At 40.4% G+C, this 27,002-nt stretch overlaps 2 protein-coding genes across 6 annotated transcripts in view; both read right to left on the bottom strand.

Moving 5' to 3' along the window:
• Positions 1 to 757: 757 nt before the first annotated feature.
• On the bottom strand, positions 758 to 7,420 carry dpm2 (dolichyl-phosphate mannosyltransferase subunit 2, regulatory). 2 transcript variants are annotated; one of them, XM_061294069.1, is made up of 5 exons: positions 5,972 to 7,420; positions 3,510 to 3,629; positions 1,814 to 1,903; positions 1,267 to 1,369; positions 758 to 1,125 (listed from the first exon to the last, which is right to left on the bottom strand). In XM_061294069.1, exons 1-5 carry the CDS (start codon positions 6,191 to 6,193, stop codon positions 1,070 to 1,072), a joined length of 591 nt encoding a protein of 196 aa, XP_061150053.1. In that variant the 5' UTR covers positions 6,194 to 7,420; the 3' UTR covers positions 758 to 1,069. The 2 variants fall into 2 exon arrangements, with proteins under 2 accessions (XP_061150053.1, XP_061150054.1); XM_061294070.1 differs by lacking the exon at positions 3,510 to 3,629 and having other exon boundaries at positions 5,972 to 7,416.
• Positions 7,421 to 9,214: 1,794 nt separating this feature from the next.
• LOC133163351 (early estrogen-induced gene 1 protein-like) overlaps positions 9,215 to 27,002 on the bottom strand; it is a 52,255-nt gene continuing 34,467 nt past the window's right edge. For all 4 annotated transcript variants that reach the window (XM_061293153.1, XM_061293151.1, XM_061293152.1 and 1 more), the window contains 8 exons: positions 15,924 to 16,040; positions 15,801 to 15,847; positions 15,568 to 15,728; positions 13,147 to 13,245; positions 11,698 to 11,902; positions 10,132 to 10,253; positions 9,878 to 9,947; positions 9,215 to 9,784 (listed from right to left, as the gene is read on the bottom strand). In XM_061293153.1, the coding sequence (XP_061149137.1) occupies positions 9,739 to 9,784; positions 9,878 to 9,947; positions 10,132 to 10,253; positions 11,698 to 11,902; positions 13,147 to 13,245; positions 15,568 to 15,728; positions 15,801 to 15,847; positions 15,924 to 16,040 (867 nt within the window). In that variant the 3' untranslated portion in view covers positions 9,215 to 9,738. The remainder of the gene's footprint in view (positions 9,785 to 9,877; positions 9,948 to 10,131; positions 10,254 to 11,697; positions 11,903 to 13,146; positions 13,246 to 15,567; positions 15,729 to 15,800; positions 15,848 to 15,923; positions 16,041 to 27,002) is intronic.

The raw sequence follows: 27,002 nt of genomic DNA, 5'->3' as shown, positions 1-27,002 counted from the left end.
AGCCTATTTAAAAAAACAGATCAAATGAATCCTATATAAGGAATTAAAAGCAGATATCAAATCAGGCAGAGGCGTAGCCAGGAATTTTTGATGAATCGATGTGTATCGATAAATCGTTACACCCCTAGTTACCACAGTCACAGCCAATGCAGCAGATACCCAGCAGCATGACGCTTGGCAAGACTTGCTGCATGCTACAGTCCAGGAGCTGCACGGGGCGGCAGATCAGAGCAGCAAACCCACCGCTGAAGATTACCGTAAAGCAGAGATCCTTATCTTCAAGCGATCCCAGCGTGAGAGCTTCCCCGACGACCTGAGACTCGTGACAGCTGGTAGGCCTGTCCCGGTGAACAGTAGATTGCTCACCTTGTCCCCCGAGAAGGACCAAGAGGAGCTCATTTGCGTCGGAGGTTGGCTCCGCCATGCTGAAGACCTTAACTAAACAGCGGTACACCCCATTGTGTTGGACCGGAGCCAACCCCCTATCCAGTCCTCAAGCTCCCCAACATTTCTTGTGACAACACTAGCTGGAACCTATGCCAGATGACTACGGCGGGGGACACCCTCAATACATACATAGACAAATAACCATTCACACTTCAATCACACCTATGTGCAATTTGGAGTGGTCAATTGGCCTACCATGAATGTCTTGGAAATGCCGGAGGAAACCCACGTAGGCACGGGGAGAACATGCAAACCACACAGGAAGGCCAAAGCCGGAATAAAATCCACAACCTCCGCTCTATGAGGCAGATTCAAGATTCAAGAATTTTTATCCGCCATGTTTGGGCGTACCAAACAAGGAATTTGACTTCAGTACATCACAGCCTCTGTTCAACATTTAGGTGACTAGCAACACTCAGGACGTGTGAAAAATGACAAATATTCTCAGACATGTGCTAATTAGTCCATCACCTTGCCACCCTTTTTGATGATTAGTTTTTATTTATTTACAAAAATACCTATTGGTATTTGAGGAGCATTGACGGATAATTGGAGGGAATGATTCTATATTTATTTACAGTTCCACACTATATATAAAATCAAGAGCAATCCCATTTTGAGGTTAATTAACTTTTTTGGGTTTTTGATTCTTCCAAAGGACTATAGCAGTGAAGGCCCCTGTGGAGGAGAAAGATACAGCATTGATTAATTTATTCTAAATTTTTAAATAAAAAAATGACACTGAAATTATTTTATCACATGAGAAAGTGAATGAGGCGTGTGGCAATATGCAGTGGGGAGATTTGGCACCAGGCTTACCAATACAAAGGAGCAGTAGTACAGCTGCGATACCAGGCAGAATGACTGAGTATTCCCGTGGTAGAAAATACTTGTGTAGCACATGATCAGTGTCCATGAAAGGCTGGAAAGCGGCAAGATACAAAACATTTAATTTGAAAACCTGAGATGAATCACAGACAACACATTTGAGTTAATTGAGACAACAAATTAGAGCTAGCAGGCAGGTAAAAAGGAAAACTAGTCAGACCACGATTCTGCCACCAATTTATCTATGGAGGGAGCTTCTTTTGCTTGGAAGCTAATAATCTGTTTTAGAGCTTGTTTTGCTAGTGTCATGCTAGACGGGATTAAAATATTTTGAGATAAAGTTGCTCAAAATGAAACTATTTATACATTGCGTCATTTATCCCATTGCGTCCATTCAAACTCACAATTTAGATCCTTTGTCACAAGGGAAATGGAACACTAAACTATTACATATACAAATCGTTAATCACACATTCTGAGAGTTGTTTTAGGACATACACAGCTTTCATTGAAGTAGAATTTAAGGATCCCAACGTACCAGAACAATTACCCAGATAGAATAGTAAGTAAATAGCATGAGGCTGAAGACGATAAGACTCATGCCTGCTGCTTGATCCACTCCAGTAGCCTGGGAACAAAGTAAAAAAGAAAAAAAACCTGAGTCAGTAATGGTTTAGCAGTGTATTTGTCTGACTTCCGTAAAGGCAGCTTGGTGTGAATATAGGAGTGAATGGTTGTGACTATAAATGTGCGCTGCAACAGACGGTGAGCAATTCAGGGTGTGCTTTGCATTTTGCTCAGAATCAGCAAGTATATGTGACCTTGAACAGGATAGTACCAGTTACAAGAACTTAGACCTCCAAGTAAAACCATGGGTCCATGAACAACATTATAGCATAGCATATCTGTGGTCCCTTCTCAAGGTTTCTTATTTTCCCCCAGTAGGGTTTTTAAGTTTTTCCTTGCCCTTTTGGGAGCTTAAGATCAGGGGATGCTTTGAGAATAATTGTCAATTTCTGTCTATGTGAAGCCCTTTGAGACTGCTTGTGATTTAGGGCTATACAAATAAACTTGACTTGACTTGATATGAAAAATATGTGATATGAATGCTGCTAGAAACCCAAATTTCCTCCCGCGGATCAATAAAGTTTCCGTCCGCCCGCCTGTGTGTCCATCCATCCATCTATCTATCCATCCATCTAATTAATCAAAAAATTATATATACCGTTTTTTTCCATGTATAATGCGCTCCCATGTATAATATGCACCCTAAAAATGGCATGTCAATGCTGGAAAAAAGCCTGTACCCATGTATGATACGCACCCAAATTTTTTATTTTTTTATTTTTTAAGTCCCAATGATCGTCACACACGCATCTGGGTGTGGTGAAATTTGTCCTCTGCATTTGACCCATCCCTGTGTGATTTTGATCCATCCCCTGGGGGAGAGGGGAGCAGTGAGCAGCAGCGGTGCCGCGCTTGGGAATCATTTGGTGATCTAACCCCCCAATTCCAACCCTTAATGCTTAGTGCCAAGCAGGGAGGCAATGGGTCCCATTTTTATAGTCTTTGGTATGGTCTTAACTAGGCTGGAGGTATTTTTTTTTGTTGCCGTTGATTTCTCCGACTGCCCATAAAGGCACCACCGCGATCAATTAGGTTAAAATGAAAAGTGTGGACATGTGAAAATGGCGTGCGGACATGTGAAAATGGCGGCTCTGTATGGGAGAGGTTGAAGAGGAATAAAAACACCCTTGGAAACCAAAACTTGCCCCTCGTCGTGACTCGGAGCCGCAACAAATGTTTCAGATTTGTGTAGGGTACATTGTGACAGCAAACGAGCAGGTGATCGAGCAAGCGACTGATACGAGAGCATTGCGTTCGTATGGAGCGTGTTTGAAGTGAACAGCAGAGACGAAAGGAACAAGGCAAAGTGTTGTGAAATAAAATATTACCTGTAATACGCATTTTGTTATTTGCTGATTGTATTAAACTATCACATTCATTGTCAGTCAAGAAGAAAAGAGGACTATTCGCATCGGATCCATAGTGCGCATGCGCAGTGATACTGCCTCCGAATGACGTCCAGTCCGCGATGGAGATTAAAAAACAAACAATATTTGACAATAACACAGGTTTCTGTTCCTGTCTTTGGTAATGTCACCCTGTCATTTTGTTCCATGTCTTTGTCGGTCAGTCCTGTTGTTGGTTTTGTTAGAGTTATGTTAGTTTACCAAGTCTGTGTTTTGAGTTCCTCCAATGAACCCTGGTCCAAGCTGCACTTGGTCGCCCTGCTCCTTTCCACACTCCATCCGTGACAAGCTTTTCTTCAAAAATTGTTGTACCATGATTTTCTTCAAAAAAAAATAAATAAATAAAATTAAAAAATTTTTTTACCCATGTATAATGCGCACCCCAGATTTTAGGACAATAAATTAGTTAAATCTTGCGCATTATACATGGAAAAAAACGGTACTTTTAACTGAAAAAAAGGGGGCATAGGCAACGTTCAAAATTGAAAATCTTTGATAAATTGAGAGGGAAAAGGGACTTGTATTTTTTGTAAACAAATGTACAAACCGGATTCGGTTGAAGTTGGGAAATTGTGTAAAATGTCAATAAAAACAAAATACAATGATTTGAAAATCCTTTTCAACCGATATTTAATTGAATACACTACAAAGACAACATATTTAATGCTCAAAGTCAACTTTTGGGAGTGTTGCTGCTATTATTTTTCTAAATACTAATTAAATTAGAATTTCATGGCTGGAACCCATGCAGTAGAAGTTGGAAAAGGCATGTTTACCACTTTGTTACATCACCTTTCCTTTTAATAACATTTAAACGTTTTGGAAGAGAGGAGACTAATTCTCTTAGCTTCTCATGTGGAATTCTTTCCCATTCTTGCTTGATGAACCGCTTCAGTTGTTCAACAGTCCGGGGTTTTCCCTGTCGTATTTTACACTTCATAATGCGCCACACATTTTCAATAGGAGACAGGTCTGGACTGCAAGCGGGCCAGGGGAGAATCTGGACTCTTTTACTACGAAACCACGCTGTTGTAACACGTGCAGAATGTGGCTTGGCATTATCTTGTTGAAATAAGCAGCATATGTTGCTCCAAAATCTGTATGTACTTTTCAGCATTTATGTTGCCTTCACTAAAATGTAGGTCACCCATGCCATGGGAACGAATGCACCCCCCATTACAGATGCTGGCTTTGCGTTGATGTTCATAAACGACTTTTGCTATGCATGGTAGAGTTTTAACGCGCACTTACTGATGTAGTGACGAACTGTATTTACTGACAGTGGTTTTCTGAACTTTTCCTGAGCCCATTTGGTGATATCCTTTACACACTCATGTCGGTTTTTAAGGCAGTGCCGTCTGAGGGATCGAAGGTCACGGTCATTCAGTCTTGGTTTCTGGCCGTGGCGCTTACGTGCAGTAATTTCACCAGATTCTCGGAACCTTTTGATGATGTTATGGACCGTAGATGTTGAAATCCCTAAATTCCTTGCAATTTTGCTTTGAGAAATGTGGTTCTTAAACTGTTCAACTATGTTCTCACGCAGTTGCGGACAAAGTGGTGAACCTTGCCCCATCCTTACTTGTGAATGACTGGGCATGTTTGGGGAGGCTCCTTTTATACCCAATCATGGTACTCACCCGTTCGCAATTAGCCTGATCACATGTGGGATGTTCCAAATAGGTGTTTGATGAGCTTTTCTCAGCATTTTTTGCCACCTTTCCCAACTTCTACTGGACGTGTTGCAGTCATGAAATTCTAAGGTAATTATTATTTGGCAAAAAACAATTAAGTTTATCAGTTTGAACATTAAACATGTTGTCTTTGTAGCGTATTCAATTGAATAAGGGTTGAGATGGATTTTCAAATCGTATTTTGCTTTTATTTACATTTTACACAATTTCCCAACTTTAACCAAATCCGGTTTGTATTTGAGTTTGGTAGTAGCGCAAAATAATGTGCAAAGATGCATGCATTGAACAATTGCAGGCTGCAGATGTACTGTATGTCTTTGAAGTCTAAAAAAATCTATGTGACAATGAGGAGTTTAGTAACTGTCAGTGCCACATGCGATTGAGCTTACTCAAATCGATATTTTAGCAGACAAATCCTCAACTCTTTAATTATGTATATATATACCGATGGCAAGAATGTAGTTTGCATTAAAATATCTGCAAAATAATCAATATATTTTCAGATAGTTTCGGCCGTCTATATGAATATACTGGAGCACTTGCATCTACTGTTATTTAGGACATTTTTAAAAGAAATGTTTCATAATTAAAACACTGCAACACATCACTACGTCATGTTCGGATGTTACTAATCAAGTTATGATGACCAAATTTTATGTTTCACATTTCGACACAATCTACTACAAAAGAAATCAAGAAAAATAACTAAATTTCTGGCACATTTTGAGTTAGTCTCAAATATATTTTCCGGCCGATCGTTGGGTCTTAATTTAAAAATAGTGCCTTATTCAACTCATCCCATGAGATGTACCATACGTGAGCACAAGATCAAAACCAATGCACCAAGAGTCCCTGTTTCAGACTACCCGAAAACCGTTGCATTGACTACGGTAAAAACAAATTTATGATTGTGTGAGACCCACAAAACGTTGCATCTTTATACCTTCATGTTAAATTCCATCGTCTTACCATTTTTCTGACGGGCAATATATGCGGACGCTTCCTGGTTGTCTTCTTCTTTGTAAATCCGGCTGCTGAGACGTGGTTGCTAATAGCTGCTGTCCCCTCTTGGTCAATATGCAAAACGTCTACAAAGTATAGGACAGTGCTGCAGTACAATACAATATGGGAACAAGATGAGACTTCTACAAACATTATAAAACATATACCATAGTGTTGTCTGTCTCGCATTCGAAACCTTAATTTTCAGTCGATCTCAAAAGTTTTTAAACCCATAAATGCGGGCTGAATTTTCAGATTTGGCTACATCAGTGCTTCTCAATTATTTTCTGTTACGCCCCCCCCCCAGCAAGAAGAAAACTTTTAAGAAGAATAAGTTTTCCCTCAGATTGTAAATATTGAAATCCTTATTGGTCTTTCCATCTCTCAATTGACAGAGCGAGAGAGAGAGAGCAGCCTGCTGATCTGAAAATAAAACAGAGATAATTCTCTAATGGAACGTATTCATATTCCAAATTTCTAATGGCTACAGAAGTCCACCGTACAATAATTAATAGTTGAAGTACACAAATGCATCCGTAGTGTTTTTCTCTCATTTGTTTTTCTAACAAATCCTTAGCAGTATCTGATTAAAGTCTATTGCTGACCATATTTCCCCCATTAGAAGCAAGCCAAACACTTACAGAGAGACATGGCCTGCATGCATGGGATGTACTGTATTACACACGCATACTGACATACACTAACACAGCAATACTGTCAGCAAACACAAATGTGTCCAGTGGAGGGAGGGTCCATTGTTTACTCTGACAGTCTTGGCACATTGAAGGCTTTGTGGTGTCCCAGCCATGGGACGGGCGTTACTGCAGCTCCATACACAATTTGACAAGAGCAGAATTTTCACAAACAGTTCAAAAACAAAATGGATTTTCTTGTTACATAATCAATGAGTAGCATCCCCCAACATATCGCGTCACTCAGACTCAAACTGTCAAGAGATGAAAGTGCAATGTAAATTCAAGTTGAGTTTGTTGTGAAATTACTGTAGTCCTAAGAAAAGAATTCAAATGTGTACACAAATACTATGCGCAAGCCATCGAAAATAGGAGTGGTTTTATGTAAATTGCACTGAAATGGGGCACAAATTCATTGGCGTCTTATTGTTCTGATGAGCCTCGACACCTCTCATTTTCCCTAGCTCAGTGCAAGGCAACCTCAACCAAAAATAGTGGACACCTTGCTGAATGCAAGTGAGTTCTATTAGTGTTTATCATGTATATTATATTAAAGTGACTAAGGTTGAAATGATAGAGGAGCAGTTTGTCTCGTCTTTACTCTAGATCAGGGGTCACCAACTCCGGTCCTCAAGGGCGCCAATCCAGCCTGTTTTAGGTGCAGCCCTACAACAACACACCTGATTCAAATGATCAGCTCATCAGCAAGCTCTATTAAGGCTGATAGCGATCTTGATTATTTGAATCAGGTGTGTTGTTGTAGGGCTGCACCTAAGACAGGCTGGATTGGCGCCCTTGAAGACCGGAGTTGGTGACCTCTGCTCTAGATGGACTTGTCAAGCTACACTTTACATTACATTGGCTAGAAATGCATTGTCAATGTTGAGATCACAAGTCGTTTTGTATGTGAACACACATTTGAACATTATCTAAACAAAATTGTGACCTGTGAACCGTTTAGTAATTTGCTGGTTTCATTTAAAAAGAATGAAAACATAACGTTAAAAGAGCATTTAGATATAGTACAGAGATACATATGGCCCGCCATATGATCCTACATTTGAATAAAAGAAAAAAACATGTTTGCTATTTATCCTGTGTTGTGCATTGCCTTTAAGAGGTTCTAACAATTCTCTTAGATGTGTGCAAAATTGGAGCAGGGATCACGTAACAATATACGTAGAACCGAACAGAAGCTTTGAGGCCAGTTGTATGGACATTACTACCTACAACATACGACCTAATCTTGCCTGATTTCAGAGGCGCAGCCAAGCCGGGGCGAGCCGGGGCGGCGCCCCGGTTAGGACTCCCTGCGCCCCGGTTGAAAGAAATCGAGCTTTTTCAATTTTTCATTTTCATGCCGTTTTTTTCTCTCGGTCTTGCGCGAATGTGCTTGCGCTATTCTATGTGCGCGATGTTATCCATTCACTGTTTTCCTCCCGGACCCGGATGTTGTTTTAGCGATCAGCGAACGGCATGGGTGATGTTCGATTTTTTTTCCTGTGGGCGTGCGCCCCTACTGGAAAAATTCCTGGCTACGCCTCTGCCTGATTTGATATCTGCTTTTAGTTCCTTATATACGATTCATTTGATCTGTTTTTTTAAATAGGCTCAGTGTTAAAATTATGTATCACAAATTATTGTACATATAAATCTTAGGTGTGTATAAACTCCCAGAAGTCTGAAAAAGCATAAGTCATCATTTTGTCAGTGTTCTACTAAGTGAAAAGTTCAAGTAATTTGTTGATTTCGATGCCATTTAAAACAAATTAGTGAAGAAATTATAACTGATTTACCCTAAATTAGCTTAAATAAAATGTGTTTAACTATTGTACAGCCTTGAAAGCTTGTTGTATTAGATTTGAGTTAGATTTGCATAGTGTTAAATAAATAGTCTATTCAAAAGAAAATTTAAATTATTGCTATAAATGAGGGGTGTAACGATTCATCGATACACATCGATTAATCGATATAATGCTCTACGATTCATTGGCCTCGATGCTAAACGTAAACATCGATTTATATCGCCGTGTTTGACCTCGGACATTAGACGCGACTTTATTTTGAAATCGAGTTCATTGTTGCTTGCTTCCTCTTTCCGGGAGCAGTGCGTGGCGAGTTGTGTTGTGAGCAGAGCAGGCACGTGAAAGGGGAGCCGACAACTACGCGGCTCCTGGGCTGGGGCTATGGCTAGTGTCCAAGAAGACGAGGAAATTTGCTCCCCTTTAGGCTTCAAGTCATTCGTTTGGAAGCACTTTGGATTCCAAAGAAAAGATGGCTCAACGGACAATTAAAATTATTGTAAATAAATAGTTCAGTAATGCATTTTAAAGTTAATGGTATTACAAAAAAAGAAAGAATATTCATTTTTCTTTACTTATATGAGAAAAAATATAGGAATTTGATAAAGTTCAGTGTTAAAATAAGCACTTTGTATACTACAATACTCTTGTAATTTCCTAAATAAAGAGTTTGCAGTACCTTGTTGATTTTGCGTAGGAATTATTATAAATCAGGATATTGTTCTATATTTTTTATTTAAAAATAAAAATATCGATCGTGGAGCACTATATCGTGATGTATCGTGAATGAATCACAGCAGGCTTTAAGATATCGGCAAATATCGTATCGCGGTCCTTTGTATCGATATGATATCGTATCATGACAAAACCGGCGATTTACACCCCTACTATAAATGTTTCACAATCAAGGATACTGTAACTCCTTGACATTCAACAAGGCTCATCAGGCTCTTGTACATAATAACCTTTCTTTATGTAATTATATTTACACTGCTTGTCCTTATTGGGGACGTGCTAACCAACCTCACTATGCTGTTGTTTATCATACGTAGCTGTTTCTTTTTTTTTTAATTCAGGTTTGGGACATGGAATCGAACCAACCTGCACTGTCGCCAAGAATGGCAGCGGCATGTACCACTACAGATTTGCACATACAGTACTTGTACACACAGTCACATACAATCTGATGCTTGAGAATCCTGATGTAGCTCATCCTGCTGCAGACGTGATGTTGCATCGTTCAATGCGTCGCAATGACCACAGCTTCAAAGACACCAGGTGTTACTCTGAAGGCACACATGAAGAAACAATTGTACATTTTTGATTAAATAGTGGGGCATTTTTGGTGAGATATGAGGGAAAAACAGACAACAGTGTACCTGTTGGAGAGTTGTGCCCCACTGAGTGTTGTGGTCCCGTCTTTGCTGACAAACAATTGCAAGTTGCTGTCTGGAAGGGAGCGTGTTATTTTTACTCATGATTGCATTTTACAGCAATGAACTTATAAGCACTGCAACCAAAACTGCAAAGATTACACATTATCTCAGGAAGTAACACAAAAACAACGCTAAAGGTATTCATTCAAGGTCCTATTAGAGTAAATTTCAAACCCAGAAAGAGCAAGAGCCCAAACCTTCATTGTTGCTTTTGTCTGAAAAATTCTGACTACGAACAATCTTTTCCACAATGTCATCAGCATCAATGCGGGTATCATCCACACAGCTATGCTGCTTCTCCATCATGTCATTCTTCCTTCTGTGCACAACAAATAGAAGTTTTATATCTTACACTTTGAATTAGCATAAACAGCTGATGTATGAGTCAAAGCTCATTATACAGTGGTAATGTCCTGAAACTTTGGATGGCTGAAAAAACACTCAGAAATTCAAATTATCATCATTTTGAATGTCACCACATATCAAGCAGGGGAACTTCAGTGGACATCCTGTTTTTGTTCAGTTTTTGTTTTTTCCCTGACTAAAGACGATAGTGACAAGGAGAATTTGTGAATTGTATTTGCATTATTTATGACTGGCTTACATGTATTTACATATTTGTGATGTTTGACAAGAATTACATCGAGTGAAGATGTAGGCTGCTTCATTGGGTTGTTTGGCTAACCGAAAGCTAGCTAGCCACTGAATGCTTAGCTGCCGCATGCTTGTCAGTTGCGCTCAAGATGATTACCGCATTTTCCGGACTATAAGGCGCACCGGACTATAAGGCGCACCTTCAATGAATGGCCCATTCTAAAACTTTGTCCATATGTAAGGCGCACCGGACTATAAGGCGCACCATCAATGCAATCACAATATAATAACTTGAAATAGTGAAAACAATAACAATATATCAATAATGTTAATATCACACAACACATTTCGGCCGCGGGCCCGAATTTGGTCCATATATAAGGCGCACTGGACTAGAATTTTTAGTCAATAATACGTCTCCGCTCCTCAGTGGCGCCGATCGCCACGCGGAGTGGAGCTTATCCATGCCTTCTCCTTGCTAGCCTCGTGTGTCACATTGCGTGTTTTGTCGTCATGGTGTCCATTTACGTCTCTGTCCCGCGTCTGTGCTCCCGCCCCTCCCGCCTGTGTCCGATCCGTAATCATTGTAATCACCGTCACCTGCCCCTCGTTACCCATCTTGTATTCAAGCCCGGTCCGCGTGTCACTTCCTGTCGGATCATCCTGTTTACCCTGTTTCTCTCGTTTTCCCTTTTTACTCCGTCCGCGTCTTCCCACGTATGGTTCCCGTCCGTTTCTGGTCCCCGTACGTTGCCATGTTCTTCTGCCTGTTTGTTCCCATCATCATGTCCTTCACCACCCTTTTCCCTTCAATAAACCTTGGTCCAAGCTGCATTTGATCGCCCTGCTCCATTCCGCACGTGACAGTCAGACAGAAAGCCTTGACGAAAGACTGACATATTTTCTGATAAGACACACGTCTCTTGCAATACTGAAATTGAATGACGGGTCAATGTGATTGTGGCTTGATAAAACTATATTATGGAACTGAGAACTTTTGCAAGCAACAAGCTTATATAACGTCAATGTTAAACACACTGAAAATGTATACTTAACCCAGACTCAAAAAATTCTTGAGGAATGTCAAAATGGTCCCAGTGGGAGAGAAATGTGGTTGATATTCTACAGGATCTGGGTTTGTTTGCAAAAAGCAGAGCATGTCTTATCACCTGGATGATCTATTAGACATGATGGCAGCTACGGAGGGTAGTGGAGGCCTTTCTGGTTTGGTGGGAGTTCCTTGCTGATGCAGTTGTGTTGGGGTGGAGGGATATGGCAGTGCAAACCCACATGAAGCATTGCTGCTGGAAGAGGTGTTTCGATGGTGACTGAGATCAGTCAGGCTGGAGGAGCGAGAGTGACCTGTGCTGTAACCTAGAGTAGGAGACAAGCTTTGACCTTTAACAACTACTTAACTGGTTATTTCTGATAAAAAAGTTAGGTTTAACTAAGCAATGTAATATAAACAGTAATACAGATTTGTAACATTTTCTGGGGCGTGCTGGAACCTATCCCAGCAGTCATCGGGCAGTAGGCAAGAGACACCCTGAACTGGTTGCCAGCCGATCGCAACCATCCGCATTCACACTCACACCTATGGCCAATTTGGAGTGCTCAATCGGCCTACTATGCATGTTTTTGGGAAATGGGAGGAAACCGGACTTCCAGGGGAAAACCCACTCAGACACGGGGAGAACAAAAAACCCACACGGGCACAGGGAGAACATGCAAACTCCACACATGGAGGGTCGGAGGTGGAATTGAACCTGCACCTTCTGAACTGCGAGGCGGACATGCTTACCAGTGCCCCATCGTGCCGCCCTTTTATTGTAACATTAATATTACAAACAGGTTTCAAGGGTAGATGAGATCATAAGACTTTTATATTATATTTCAGGTACCTCAGTGGAAATATGTATAATGGTACCGCAGAGTTTAACAACAATCTGCTCTGTGATGTTCATTGAACATTCAACACACAATTTCTCATTGAAATCAATTTGTATTAACAGTAAATTATTCTGTAATGATTCCAGAGTCCAAACTATTTCAATCATAAAACAATTAACAGCGCAGCTCATTTTAATACAAGAACAGCGGTAGTGTTTGATTTATACCTTAATCTACATATTAAATGTTGTTTACCATGTTTAATTTGTTCCACTATTGAACTTCTAATTTTAATTGTTTGCCATTTTCACCATAAAATGTGTTGACTTATTATTTGGATCATATTGATCATTTATCTCTTCCACCACATTCATAAATATTTTTTTGTTTATTTTTATTGAAGAAAAATAATAATAAAACCAATAATGTAAAATGTTATATTTCAGCTATTGAGTTGGTGGTACTTAGAGTAGACTGTGTCGCTTTGAACCAGTCATTACCTTCAAAAGTCAACAGCAGACTTGGAAGGCTACAGGACTCATCCCCTTAACACTTCGTAAGTTCACATGCTCAAGACCATTTATGAACTCATTACCCAGTGCGGAGAAGGCCACAAGAAACGTTGCCATAAATAACCGGGTAAAATAATGCTTAACAGAGCACCACAGACATTTACAAAAGAAAGTAAAATTCCTGACATTGGTTCAAGAATAAGGAAGTTGTCTGACCCGATATCTTGCTGTGCTGGCTGGCAAAGCTGGAGTTGCGGAAATGACCAGTGTGAAAGACCTCATCTGGGTTGGAGACATTGCCCTCATCAAGCTGTCCTGCAGCCCAAACATCAAGTGGGGTTAGGGGAGGGTAGTCAGACAAAGTCTTGCAAAAATATATTAAGATTAACATCCCTCCATACTCATACAAGTGCTAGACATATCAGGTTTACAGTGAATACAAAGAAATAGAAACACCTTGAAGATCTGAGTTTCTTTGCACAACAAATGTGGCATTAAAACTAGCATATAACAGGTATTCCGGACTTTAAGTCGCAGTTTTTTTCATAGTTCGGCCGGGGGTGCGACCTATACTCAGGAGCGACTTATGTGTGGAATTATTAACACATTATATAATTTCATATGTTATTTTCACACTAAACTGCATGAGGGCGATCTAGGCCTGTGGAACAATTGGAACTGCAATTGACTGTGAGTCTGATGTAAGCCACGTACAAGAGGAAGCGCCGAGTCTTCTACTTCTGGGGTTAGCGGAGTTGTTTATAAGTGACACAGAGGCTGACGATTTTGTTGGATCTAATGATTTGGAGTGATATGGATGGTTCGATAAAGTTATTTGAATAACTCTTAATATGTTACGTCTCTGTTCCTCATTTATGTGTTGATGTAACGTTAGCATACCTTACCGTTCAGCTTGTTGTTGTCTATTTATGTCTATTGTTGGTGTTGGATTTTGTCAAATAAATTTCTGCCAAAAATGCGACTTATACTCCAGTGCGACTTATATCAATATTTTTCTTCTTTATTATACATTTTATGGCTGGTGCGACTTTTACTCTGGAGCGATTTATAGTCCGGAAAGTACGGTAGTTGGATTTAGACAAATGTGTGTGACTGAATCAAGAAACTTTACATTATGAGTACCGTATTTTCCGCCCTAAAAGGCGCACCTAAAAACCAAAATTTTTATCAAGTCAACAGTGCGCCTTATAGTCCGGTGCGCCTTATATATGGATCAAGTGATGAATTTGTTGATCCATACTGGTTGTACACAGTGCTCTGCCAAAATGTTTTAGTACGTTTTAGTACGACTAGTAAATTACAAGGTCGCATCGCTTCCCAGCATTACGGTAACTGTAGTCAGGGGGCGTCACCGAATAGCTGTTGTACCCGCGAGGCTATTTCATTTCAAAATAGGCTGCTCCGTTAATGTTTCGAGTAAATCTACGGATTGATATGGAAGGGAAACATTGCTAAGTAGTACCAATGCGTTAGATCGAACTTTAGTCAGTTCTGATCATTTTATAGGAGCTCGTTTGAGAGACGCGATTGTTTACACTTTGCTGAGGCTCATGGGACATTGCGAGCTGAGGGTCATGGGTTTTTGCGGATGGCTAATGCTATAACGATAGCTGCTATACGCGGGAGGCTATTTCATGTCGATATAGGCTGCTCTGTTAATGTTTCGAGTAAATCTACGGATCGATATGGAAGGGAAACATAGGTAAGTAGTACCAATGCGTTAGATCGAACTTTAGTCAGTTCTAATCATTTTAAAGGAGCTCGTTTGAGAGACGCGATTGTTTACACTTTGCTGAGGCTCATGGGAGATTGCGAGCTGAGGGTCATGGGTTTTTGCGGATAGCTAATGGTATAACGATAGCTGCTATACGCGCGAGGCTATTTCATGTCAAATTAGGCTGCTTTGTTGATGTTTCGAGTAAATCTACGGATCGATATGGAAGGGAAACATAGGTAAGTAGTACCAATGCGTTAGATCGAACTTTAGTCAGTTCTGATCATTTTATAGGAGCTCATTTGAGAGACGCGATTGTTTACACTTTGCTGAGGCTCATGGGAGATTGCGAGCTGAGGGTCATGGGTTTTTGCGGATGGCTAATGCTATAACGATAGCTGCTATACGCGCGAGGCTATTTCATGTCAAAATAGGCTGCTCTGTTCATGTTTCGAGTAAATCTACGGATCGATATGGAAGGGAAACATAGGTAAGTAGTACCAATGCGTTAGATTGAACTTTAGTCAGTTCCAATCATTTTATAGGAGATCGTTTGAGAAACGCAATTGTTTACAGAGGGCTCGTTGGTTATTGGCTAGTGGGTGCATACCGCAACCCTAGTCAACCTCAGTTTGTTGCAGTAAAGCTTCTATTTTATGCGCCTTATAGGCCGGTGCGCCTTATATATGGACAAAGTTTTAAAATGGGCCGTTCATTGAAGGTGCGCCTTATACCCCGGTGCGCCTAATAGGGCGGAAAATACGGTACATGTCAGCAAATTCTGTGAGACAAAGTCCTGGCAGAGGTTGATTAAGACAACAATCATCCTATGGAAAAGCTCATGAAATTCTACATTATGCTAAAAGTAGAACAGAGTGTTTATGTGTGTACAAAGCAGTTACCTAAGCTCCGAACTGATGTCTGTCGAGGTTTAAAAGCACAAGGTCCCTCCAAAATTGTGCTGAGTGGTTGTATTTTGACATCAGTGCTATCACCCTTACAGTCTAGCTGCAGGGTGGGATCCTCATCTCTGTCCGAGACAGATTTTGCTGTGCTGGGAGGCCTGTTAATAAAAAACACATTATTTTTTAAGGAACCGGAGGGGAATTGCTCTGTGACAGAAATAAAGACGTACATTTTAAAGCATGGATCTCCAGACAGGAGCGCCATCCCAATCATTACCTAATAAAAAAAAAAGGAAAATACTTGAATGATTCAGTGAATTTGCTGAGCTGACTAGAATAATTGTCTACCTTACCTTGAGAATTGAGTTGTCCTGGCGGGTATTTTTTGTGTCATAGCCCTCCAGGATGCAGCAGCGAACTGTAGAACTAGACCCCGCAAATTCTGCAATGTTCAGATCAGCAAAACCAAGCTGGACATAGTAACACAAGCAGATTAGAGGAAAGGAAACAACTGAACATTTATGGTGGAATCATGAGCACATAACCACAAAATTTAGGCCTTATGAATGGAATCTTGTTGAATCTTATTTTGTTCTTATTTCATTCTTATTTCATATAGAAGGTTAGGGTTAGTTCTATGTTTGTTACTTTTTGGAGTGCAATTCTGTCCATGTACGTATATAATGTCTTCACATAACTGTGTTCAAATGAGTCTCATTCATTATATTTTGAGGTAAAACCTAATATTACACGTTTTAAGTCTACACCAAAAATAAAAAATAGTCATCCTATCCTAATAGATTTGGAAATAATCTATTGTGGTTTATGTGAATTGCCAATTATTTTGTCTTTTCTATTCTATTGTGGTCTGTTCCAACAGTTACATGCTTTTGTAGATCAGAGTATTTGCTGAAGTTACTCAATAAACTCGCATGAGATTGTTAGTTCTAATTAGTATGGAATCATGAAGGAACCATAAAACATTTCAATATGTTAGCTAAGACTTATGAGCAATTGTTTTATATTACTGTATTTTCTGGACTATAAGTCACAGTTTTTTTTCATAGTTTGGGGTGCGACTTATACTCGGGAGCGACTTATGTGTAAAATTATTAACATATTATATAATTTCACATTTTATTTTCACACTAAACCGCATGAGGGCTTTCTAGGCCTGTGGAATAATTGGAACTTCAACTGACGATGAGTCTGACATAAGCGACGTAGAAGAGAAAGTGCTGCATCTTCTACTTCCGGGGTTAGCATAGTTGTTTATAAGTGACACTGAGGATAAAGGTTTTGTTGGATTTAATGATTTGGAGTAATGCGGACGGTTCGATAAACTTCTTAGCAAGTTATTTATCCTATAGTTTTTTTAATAACTCAATATGTTACTTCAGGCACGTTCTCAGTTCCTTATGTGTTTATGCAACGTTAGCATACCGTACCGTTTAGCCTGTTGATACCTATTCTATTTTTATTTTAAATTGGCTTTCAAGGCAACCTAACCATCCTCAATAGAAAATCAACTGGAGTGGACTTGGAACTGAATGGAGGTAACAACACAAAACACAAACATAATGCTCAGGGACACTACCCAACCTACATCAAGCAACAATGGACATGTAACACAGTGGATACAAGAACATGAACAACTCCAAGTAACGTTTGATTACAGTGCAAGCAGAACTCTGGACATAGATCCGGACATCGACCCAGACAATAATTTCTTCTCGACCACAAGCAACACATGTTATTATTACAGCAATGATCAATACAATACGGACATCTTAACAAAAGATAAGCTACCTATTATCCATTTCAATAGCCGGAATCTATATAAAAATTTTAGTAGCATTCGGGATTACTAAATGTTGGAATAATTTAAGTGAAGCCTTGGCCTGCCAGACCTGGAGGCCTTGTCTTCACGAGTTTATGACTTTCCTTTTATCTAGGTACTTCCTTTTTAGTGACAGGGATGTCTTTTGATCCCTGTCAGCCATATGTATCCTTCCTGTTCTTATGTTGTCTGTGTGTTTTTGTTCCTGTAAGAGGCCTTCTTCACTAACAATGAGCAGAGCTTATTTCCATAGGCGAATTGTTCTTATTTGGTTCAAAGAAACTTCATTCCTTTTAGTTAACTATAGGTTTGGTTCATAGATTGTTGTTGGTCAGAACTGAAGTAGTTGCATACAAGTTATCCCACATTTTGTCAATGTTTGTTTAAGTGTTTAGGACAAGTTGATCATTATTATTGTGTGTTAATTTACCAAGTAGATAAAGTTAGCAAAGGTTTAGTTGCATTGTTCCACAGGAAAGTGGCAATTCAAGTTATCTGATCACACTCGAGGACGAGTCAGCCAACCATGGGAGAAGAACAGCTGGTTGAGGAAAGAGGACAAATTCTGCGGGGGTCACGGGCCGACAACGAAGTGCTAATTCACACCACACTACATTCCTTAGCTAATCAGCGTTGCTACAGACACAATCTCCCCTCCCTTTAGTGTAGCAACGCCTCTGTAACCAGGGCAATCAAAACATTAAAAAGAGGAGCACGTGAAGTAAGGACTCAGAATTGATGGAGATTGTAACTGAGGTTCCTCTCTCTATCATTCTCCTCGCGAGTAAACCTGTTCTGGTTGTTTTCTCCTCTTCCTTCCAGCGTGTGGTTGATTGTACTTAGACCTGACACTTAAACACATTCAAACAACCATTTAATATACTGTAATTTTCGGACTATAAGTCGCTCCGGAGTATAAGTCGCACCAGCCATAAAATGCCCAAAAATGTGAAAAAAAACATATATAAGTCGCTCCGGCGTATAAGTGGCATTTTGGGGAGCAATTTATTCGACAAAACCCAACACCAAAAACAGACATGAACGAGTAACAACAGGCTAAACGATACGGTATGCTAACGTGACAAACACAAACGAGGAGCTGAGAACGGGCCTGACGTAACATTCAGTTATTTAAAAAAAACTATTACATAAATAACACGCTTATAAAACCATCTGTGTCACTCCAATTCATTAAATGCATCGATCGTCCTTTGTCAACAATGCCGTGTGCCGCGCCGCAGTTCAAATTACTCCACAGGCCCATACAACGATATATTAACTATATTTTAAATAACTATCACATAAACAACAATATTATCAAACCATTTGTGTCACTCCAAATCATGAAATCCATCGATCAAATTTTTCGTCCTTTATGTCATCCTGGTGACAGAGGACATGTCCAGAGGATATGGCGCTTTAAAGTGTTAATTACTTTATTTGATTTTTTCTCTCTATTTTTCATGTTTTGAATATGTTCAAGATAAAGATATCAAAGCATGTAAAGTGATCAACTATACTAAAAATAACATGTGAAGTGGTCAACTATACTTGTAAGTAAGTGATGTGTTAATGATCAAGTAAAAATTTGTGAAAGAAACCATATATAAGTCGCTCCTGAGTATAAGTCACCCCCCCCACCCAAACTATGAAAAAAAACGCGATTTATAGTCCGAAAATTATGGTAACAACTATTTCTGAGACCTGGATTACGACTGAGAAGGGAATGCACTTCGAGATGGAAGGCTATGAATTCATATATAACAACAGACAGATTAAAGGTGGGGGTGGTGTTGCAATCTATGTTGATTTGAAGATGAAATTCAAGATTGTAGAGGCTATGACACAGGTGGTGGACAATCTTCTTGAATGTCTCCCGATACAGATTTGTGTTGAAAAGAAAAGAAGACATTATTATGAGCTGTGTCTAGAGATGCACCGATCCGACTTTTTCAGTTTCGATACCGATACCGATGCCGTGACTTTGCGTATCGGTCGATACCCGATACCGATCCGATATTATGGTTGACTTAACAAGCTACATAACTCTACATGTGGAACAGAAAAGACCAAAGGCAATGGCATCAGGCAGACTACACAGTTCTTTGCTCTAAATTAGGGGTGTCCAAACTAACGGTCCAGTTTTTATTGGCCCGCAGCAAATTCTGAAAACATAATTGAATATGGCCCGCACAAGAAGCTTGAGCTCAGCTTCTCAGTTTCCACACTAGATGGAGCCCGGCACACAAAGCGTTTAACGTCCCATTAACACCCCCCCGGAAGAGAAGCGAACACGCAGCGTTTGACATCCGATTAGCCTCCCCCCCCCCCATTCGGGAGAGAAGCGAACGCGCAGCCTTTGACGTCCCATTAGCAACCCGAAGAGAAGCGAACGCGCAGGGTTTGACGTCCGCTTAGCAACCCGGGGAAGAGAAGCGAACGTTCGCTCCATGTTTGCGTTTGTTTAGAAAACTCTCGTGGCGTGCGGCACACGTGCTGCTGACGTATGACGTAGCCCGCGTCCTAATAGATTAAGGAAAATATCGGCTGCATTTTCCGATACCCGATCCATCTATTTTGTTGATATCGGGGCCGATATCCGATCCAGATATCGGATCGGTGCATCTCTAGCTGTGTCTATAGAGTTCCTGGTTCTAGCATTGAGACATTCACAGAATGGATAGAAAGTGTGATTATACAAAAAGGCAACAAAAATGTTTTTATTTGCGGGGATTATAACATTGATCTATTAATCCAAATAAGCAACAAAATATTGATGATTTTTTAAATTTAATGCATAGCCTGAGTCTCTTTCCTACAATCACTAGACCAGGGGTGCCCAAACTTTTTTAGCTCGCGAGCTACTTTTGAAATGACCAAGTCACAAAGATCTACCCACTAAAAAAAATTATATATATATATATATTAGACGCGACTTAATTTTGAAATACAGTTCATTGTTGCTTGCTTCCTCTTTCCGGGAGCAGTGCGCGGCGTGTTGTGTTGTGAGCAGAGCAGGCACGTGAAAGGGGAGTCGACAACTAGTACGCGGCTCCTGGGCTGGTGCTATGGCTAGTGTCCAAAAAGACGAGGAAATTTGCTCCCCCTTTAGGCTTCAAGTCATTCGTTTGGAATCACTTTGGATTCCAAAGAAAAGATGGCTCAACGGACAAGACACGTGCAGTTTGTAAATCCTGCCATGCGGTGATCAAATATTCAGGGAGCACAAATCTCGCCGCACATTTAAAGGAAAAACACGACATCAAAGTTCAGTGTTAAAATAAGGACTTTGTATACTACAATACTCTTGTAATTTCCTAAATAAAGAGTTTGCAGTACCTTGTTGATTTTGCGTATGAATTGTTATAAATCAGGATATTGTTCTATATTTTTTATTTAAAAAAGAATATCGATCGTAGAGGACTATATCGTGATGTATCGTGAATGAATCACAGCAGGCTTTAAGATATCGGCAAATATCGTATTGTGTTTCTTTGTATCAATATGATATCGTATCGTGACAAAACCCGCGATTTATGTTATATATATATATATATATATATATATATATATATATATATATATATATATATATATATACACATAGACATATACATATATATACACATATACATATATATACATATACATATACAAAATTTAAAAAAAAAAATCCCCTCTCACCCTCCGCGGGTGGTCTCCCACTACAAGCTCGGGTCCTCTACCAGAGGCCTGGGAGCTTGAGGGTTCTGCGCAGTATTTAGGCTGTTCCTAGCACTGCACTCTTCTGGACTGAGATGTCTGATGTTGTTCCTGGAATCTGCTGTAGCCACTCCTCCAGTTTGGGGGTCACTGCCCCAAGTGCCCCAATGACCACGGGCACCACCGAGGCCTTCACTTTCCAGGCCTTCTCAAGCTCTTCTTTGAGGCCCTGGTATTTCTCTAGCTTCTCAAGTTCTTTTTTCCTGATGTTGCCATCGCTTGGTATTGCTATATCCACTACAACGGCCTTCTTCTGCTGTTTGTCCACCACCACAATGTCCGGTTGGTTCGCCATCACCATCTTGTCAGTCTGGATCTGGAAGTCCCACAGGATCTTGGCTCGCCCGTTCTCTGCCACCTTAGGGGGTGCTTCCCACTTTGAACTTGGGGCTTCCAGTCCATACTCTGCACAGATGTTCCTGTACACTATGCCAGCCACTTGGTTATGACGTTCCATGTATGCTTTCCCTGCTAGCATCTTACACCCTGCTGTTATGTGCTGGACTGTGTCAGGGGCCTCTTTGCACAGCCTACACCTTGGGTCTTGTCTGGTGTGGTAGATCTTGGCCTCTATTGCTCTGGTGTTCAGAGCCTGTTCCTGTGCAGCCATGATGAGTGCCTCTGTGCTGTCCTTCAGTCCAGCTTTTTCCAGCCATTGGTAGGATTTCTTGATGTCAGCCACTTCACTTATCTGCCGATGGTACATCCCATGTAGGGGTTTGTCCTCCCATGATGGTGTCTCTAGCCACTCTTCCTCTGTTTGCCATTGTCTGAGACATTCACTGAGCACGTCATCCGTTCGGGCCTTTTCCTTGATGTACTCATGGATCTTGGCTGTTTCATCCCGAACAGTGGCTCTCACACTCAGTAGTCCTCGGCCTCCTTCTTTACGGCTAGTGTACAGTCTCAGGGTGCTGGACTTAGGGTGGAACCCTCCGTGCATGGTTAGGAGCTTCCGTGTCTTGACATCTGTGGTCTGCGTCTCTTCCTTTGGCCAGCTTATTATTCCTGCAGGGTATCTGATGACTGGCAGGGCGTAGCTGTTTATTGCCCGGATCTTGTTCTTGCCATTTAGCTGACTTCTGAGGACTTGCCTTACTCGTTGTAGGTATTTGGCTGTGGCTCCTCTCCTTGTGGCTTCATCGAGGTTGCCATTTGCTTGTTGGATACCAAGGTACTTGTAGCTGTCCTCAATGTCTGTTATTGTTCCTTCTGGGAGTGAGACCCCTTCTGTATGGACTACCTTCCCTCTCTTTGTCACCATGCGACCGCACTTCTCTAGTCCGAATGACATTCCAATGTCTGTGCTGTAGATCCTGGTTGTGTGGATCAGTGAATCGATGTCTCGCTCGCTCTTGGCATACAACTTTGTCATCCATGTATAGGAGGTGACTGATGGTGGCCCCATTGCCCCAATAACAGACATTGTTACATATATATACATATACATATATAACAGACATAAAATATATATATTTTAGGGATGCACCGAAAATTCGGCCACCGAAAATGACCCAAAAGTGCATTTTCGGTTTTTGGCCGAAAGACCTAAATCACCGAAACAACACGGGCGAAACTTGTGATAACGTGAGCAAACAGTGCAGCCAGCACGCGGGAAAACGGGATAAGAGCCAGCATGTCTGCGGTGTGGACTGATTTCACTATCTCAGAGAAAGACCCACGGATAGCGATTTGCAAAACATGCAATGCTGAAATTTAAAGAGGGGGTGCATCTGCAAAAAGTTTCTCCACGTCGGGTTTAAGTCATCACCTGAAATCCAAACATCCCGATCGCCATTCTGAATACGAGAAGAAGGCGACACAGAAAAAGAAACTGACACCGAGCACGCCCACTCCGGCTGTGGCGGACGTTTTTGAAAAGACAGTGAGAGACTGTTCAGTGCTGCAGCTCATGTTCTTGATGAGAAGAGGAACAGACTTCACTGTGACAAAGCAGAAAAGCTACTCTTCATCAAGAAAAACCTGCCACTTTACCTCAAGAAGTAGAATGGGCGTGTGTCTAGTGTTAAAATATTTGTTTTCCAGTTTGTGCAGCCACAATTCTTGGTGGATTTGTTGTTGATAAAGGCTATGGTAACCATTGTTTTGATACACTTTTATGTTGTACACACAGAACAAAATTTAAAAGGCACTTGACTTATGCACTTTGTGTTTTTATAAGAGAACATATTTAATTTTACAGTCTTTCAGCAGGCCAGTCAGTTATAAGCCTGTAAATTATTATTTAATGTACACATGAGTGGGGTCAAGTTAAACATTTTATTTTTGTTTTTTTATTTTTGAATTTTTATTTATATTGTGCATTGTTGTAATGTCAGTGCTAAATAAATATTTGCATACTTTTGTAACTGGTTTATTGCAATGCCTTGATTTTAGTGAAGTTAGTACACATGTAGCCATAAATGCTGTGGTTCTAATAACTGACAATCATTTCTTTCGGTGTTTCGGTTTTCGGCCTTGGTTTCCTCATTTTTGGTTTTCGGTTTCGGCCAAGAATTTTTATGTCGGTGTATCCCTAATATATATATATATATATATATTAGGGATGCACCGAAAATTCGGCCACCGAAAATTTTCGGCCGAAAACGACCCAAAAGTGCATTTTCGGTTTTTGGCCGAAAGACCTAAATCACCGAAACAACACGGCCGAAACTTGTGATGACGTGAGCAAAGAGCGCAGCCAGCACGCGGGAAAACGGGCTAAGAGCCAGCATGTCTGCGGTGTGGACTGATTTCACTATATCAAAGAAAGACCCACGGATAGCGATTTGCAAAACATGCAATGCTGAAATTTCAAGAGGGGGTGCATCTGCAAAAAGTTTCTCCACGTCGGGTTTAATTCATCACCTGAAATCCAAACATCCCGATCGCCATTCTGAATATGATAAGAAGGCGACACAGAAAAGGAAACTGACTCCCACTCCATCTGTGGCGGACGTTTTTGAAAAGGCAAGAAAGTTCTCCAGTGATTCTGCCAAGGCAACGGGCATAACACACAAAATTATGGAATTCATTGCCTTAGATGATCAGCTGTTCTCTATCGTAGAAGATGTGGGATTTCGTAGGCTGATAGATCACATTGAGCCCCGTTATGCTATGCCAAGCAGATGACATTTCTCAGACGTGTGTTTACCTGAGCTGTTTAATATCGTTGCAACTCGTGTCCATGAGCTTCTAGCATCAGATATTACGGCGATCAGTTTCACGACCGACATATGGAGCTCCGACGTCAGCCTCACCAGTATGCTCAGCCTAACCGCGCAGTGGATCGACAAAGATTTCAAGCTGCAAAAGATTCTGCTCCATTCACAAGAGTTTAGAGGCTCACACACAGCAGCAGCGATTTCTGATGCATTTACCAATATGTGCGACACCTGGCATATCGACCGATCTAAAGTGCATGCCATAGTGAGTGACAATGCAAGAAATATGACAAAAGCGATAGAAGACAGCCAGCTGAAAGGAATACGGTGCATGGCCCACACACTACATCTGGCTGTGAACGAGGGAGTGTTGTCTCAGCGCAGCGTAAAAGACATATTGACTATAGGCAGAAGAATAGTTGGCCACTTTAAACATTCTCAGCTGGCGTATTCCCGTTTACAGTCTATGCAAGATCAGCTTGGAACACAAATAAAACGGTTCCAACAAGACGTGCGTACACGCTGGAATAGCACTTTTTACATGCTCGAAAGCCTCTTTGCACAAAAGCGAGTCTTGGCTGCTTACAGCGCAGATCATGAGCTCCCCGCGACATTCACTTCACACCAGTGGGTCTTAATAGAGAACATTCTCTCTGTCCTTGCCCCCTTTGAGCAGCTAACGAAAGAGATCAGCTCCTCCGATGCATCTGTTGCAGACGTAATACCGTTAGAAGACGCTTTAGTGCCGCAATTAAGTAAAGAAGTTGAGACGGACCACGGGGTGAAAACAATCAAAAGTACACTCTTAGAGTCTGTCAAGAGACGTTTCACTGAGAGCAATGATGATCCTCTGCACTTCATCGCGACTGTACTTGATCCGCGTTATAAGGATCATTACTTGGATGTGAGAATAAAACAGCGCGCACGAGAAATGATCCAGGCCGCGAAGCATGCGGACAACCCGCTTGGAGACGGGCCAGCGCACAGCGCAGGAGGAGAGCAGAGCGCAGAAAAAAGGACCCGTCACTCTGCACCAGATGAGGGGCATGCGCCTTTGTTGTCTGATATGTTCAATGAGATCCTGCAAGAGAGTGCCCCAAACAATAGGTAGGCTATTCTGTTCTGACTGACTATATATGACTGATTATTTCATTTTTCTGAGTTTTTATTTTGTTTATGTTTATGCACTGGCCCTTTATCTTTCTCAAATGTCAGACAGCCAACAAGCTCAACCGCTCAACAATTAGATGGTTATCTGTCTGAAGTCCCCATCTCCAGAAGTGATGACCCTCTTGCCTACTGGAGATATAACCATGGACGCTTTCCTGACCTGGCAAAGATGGCACGCAAGTACTTGTCTGCGCCGTGCACAAGCACTGACAGTGAGAGACTGTTCAGTGCTGCAGCTCATGTTCTTGATGAGAAAAGGAACAGACTTCAGTGACAAAGCAGAAAAGCTACTCTTCATCAAGAAAAACCTGCCACTTTACCTCAAGAAGTAGAATGGGCGCGTGTCTAGTGTTAAAATATTTGTTTTCCAGTTTGTGCATCCACAATTCTTGGTGGATTTGTTGTTGATAAAGGCTATGGTAACCATTGTTTTGATACACTTATGTTGTACACACAGAACAAAATTTAAAAGGCACTTGACTTATGCACTTTGTTTTTATTAGAGAACATATTTAATTTTACAGTCTTTCAGCAGGCCAGTCAGTTATAAGCCTGTAAATTATTATTTAATGTACACATGAGTGGGGTCAAGTTAAACATTTTATTTTTATTTTATTATTGAATTTTAATTTATATTGTGCATTGTTGTAATGTCAGTGCTAAATAAATATTTTCATACTTTTGTAACTGGTTTATTGCAATGCCTTGATTTTAGCGAGGTTAGTACACATGTAGCCATAAATGCTGTGGTTGTAATAACTGACATAATCATTCCTTTCGGTGTTTCGGTTTTCGGCCAAGAATTTTTATTTCGGTGCATCCCTAATATATATATATATATATATATATATATATATATATATATATATATATATATATATATATATATATATATATATATATATATATATATATATATATATATATATATATATATATATATATATATATATATATATATATATATATATATATATATATATATATATATATATATATATATATATATATATATATATATATATATATATATATATATATATATATATATATATATATATATATATATATATATATATATATATATATATATATATATATATATATATATACGTATATTATATATATAAAAATATATACTTTTTTAGTATATATATTAGGGGTGTAACGATACATCGATACACATCGATTAATCGATATAATGCTCTACGATTTATTGGCATCGATGCTAAACGTAAACATCGATTTATATCGCCGTGTTTGACCTCGGACATTAGACGCGACTTTATTTTGAAATCCAGTTCATTGTTGCTTGCTTCCTCTCTCCGGGAGCAGTGCGCCCGGCGTTGTTGTGTTGTGAGCAGAGCACGCGCGTGAAAGGGGAGGCGACAACTAGTACGCGGCTCCTGGGCTGCTGCTATGGCTAGTGTCCAAAGAGACGAGGAAATTTGCTCCCCTTTAGGCTTCAAGTCATTCGTTTGGAAGCACTTTGGATT

This window comes from Syngnathus typhle, linkage group LG12, assembly GCF_033458585.1.
Source record: "Syngnathus typhle isolate RoL2023-S1 ecotype Sweden linkage group LG12, RoL_Styp_1.0, whole genome shotgun sequence".
Classification (NCBI taxonomy): domain Eukaryota; kingdom Metazoa; phylum Chordata; class Actinopteri; order Syngnathiformes; family Syngnathidae; genus Syngnathus; species Syngnathus typhle.
This window is presented reverse-complemented; position numbering and strand designations above follow the sequence as displayed.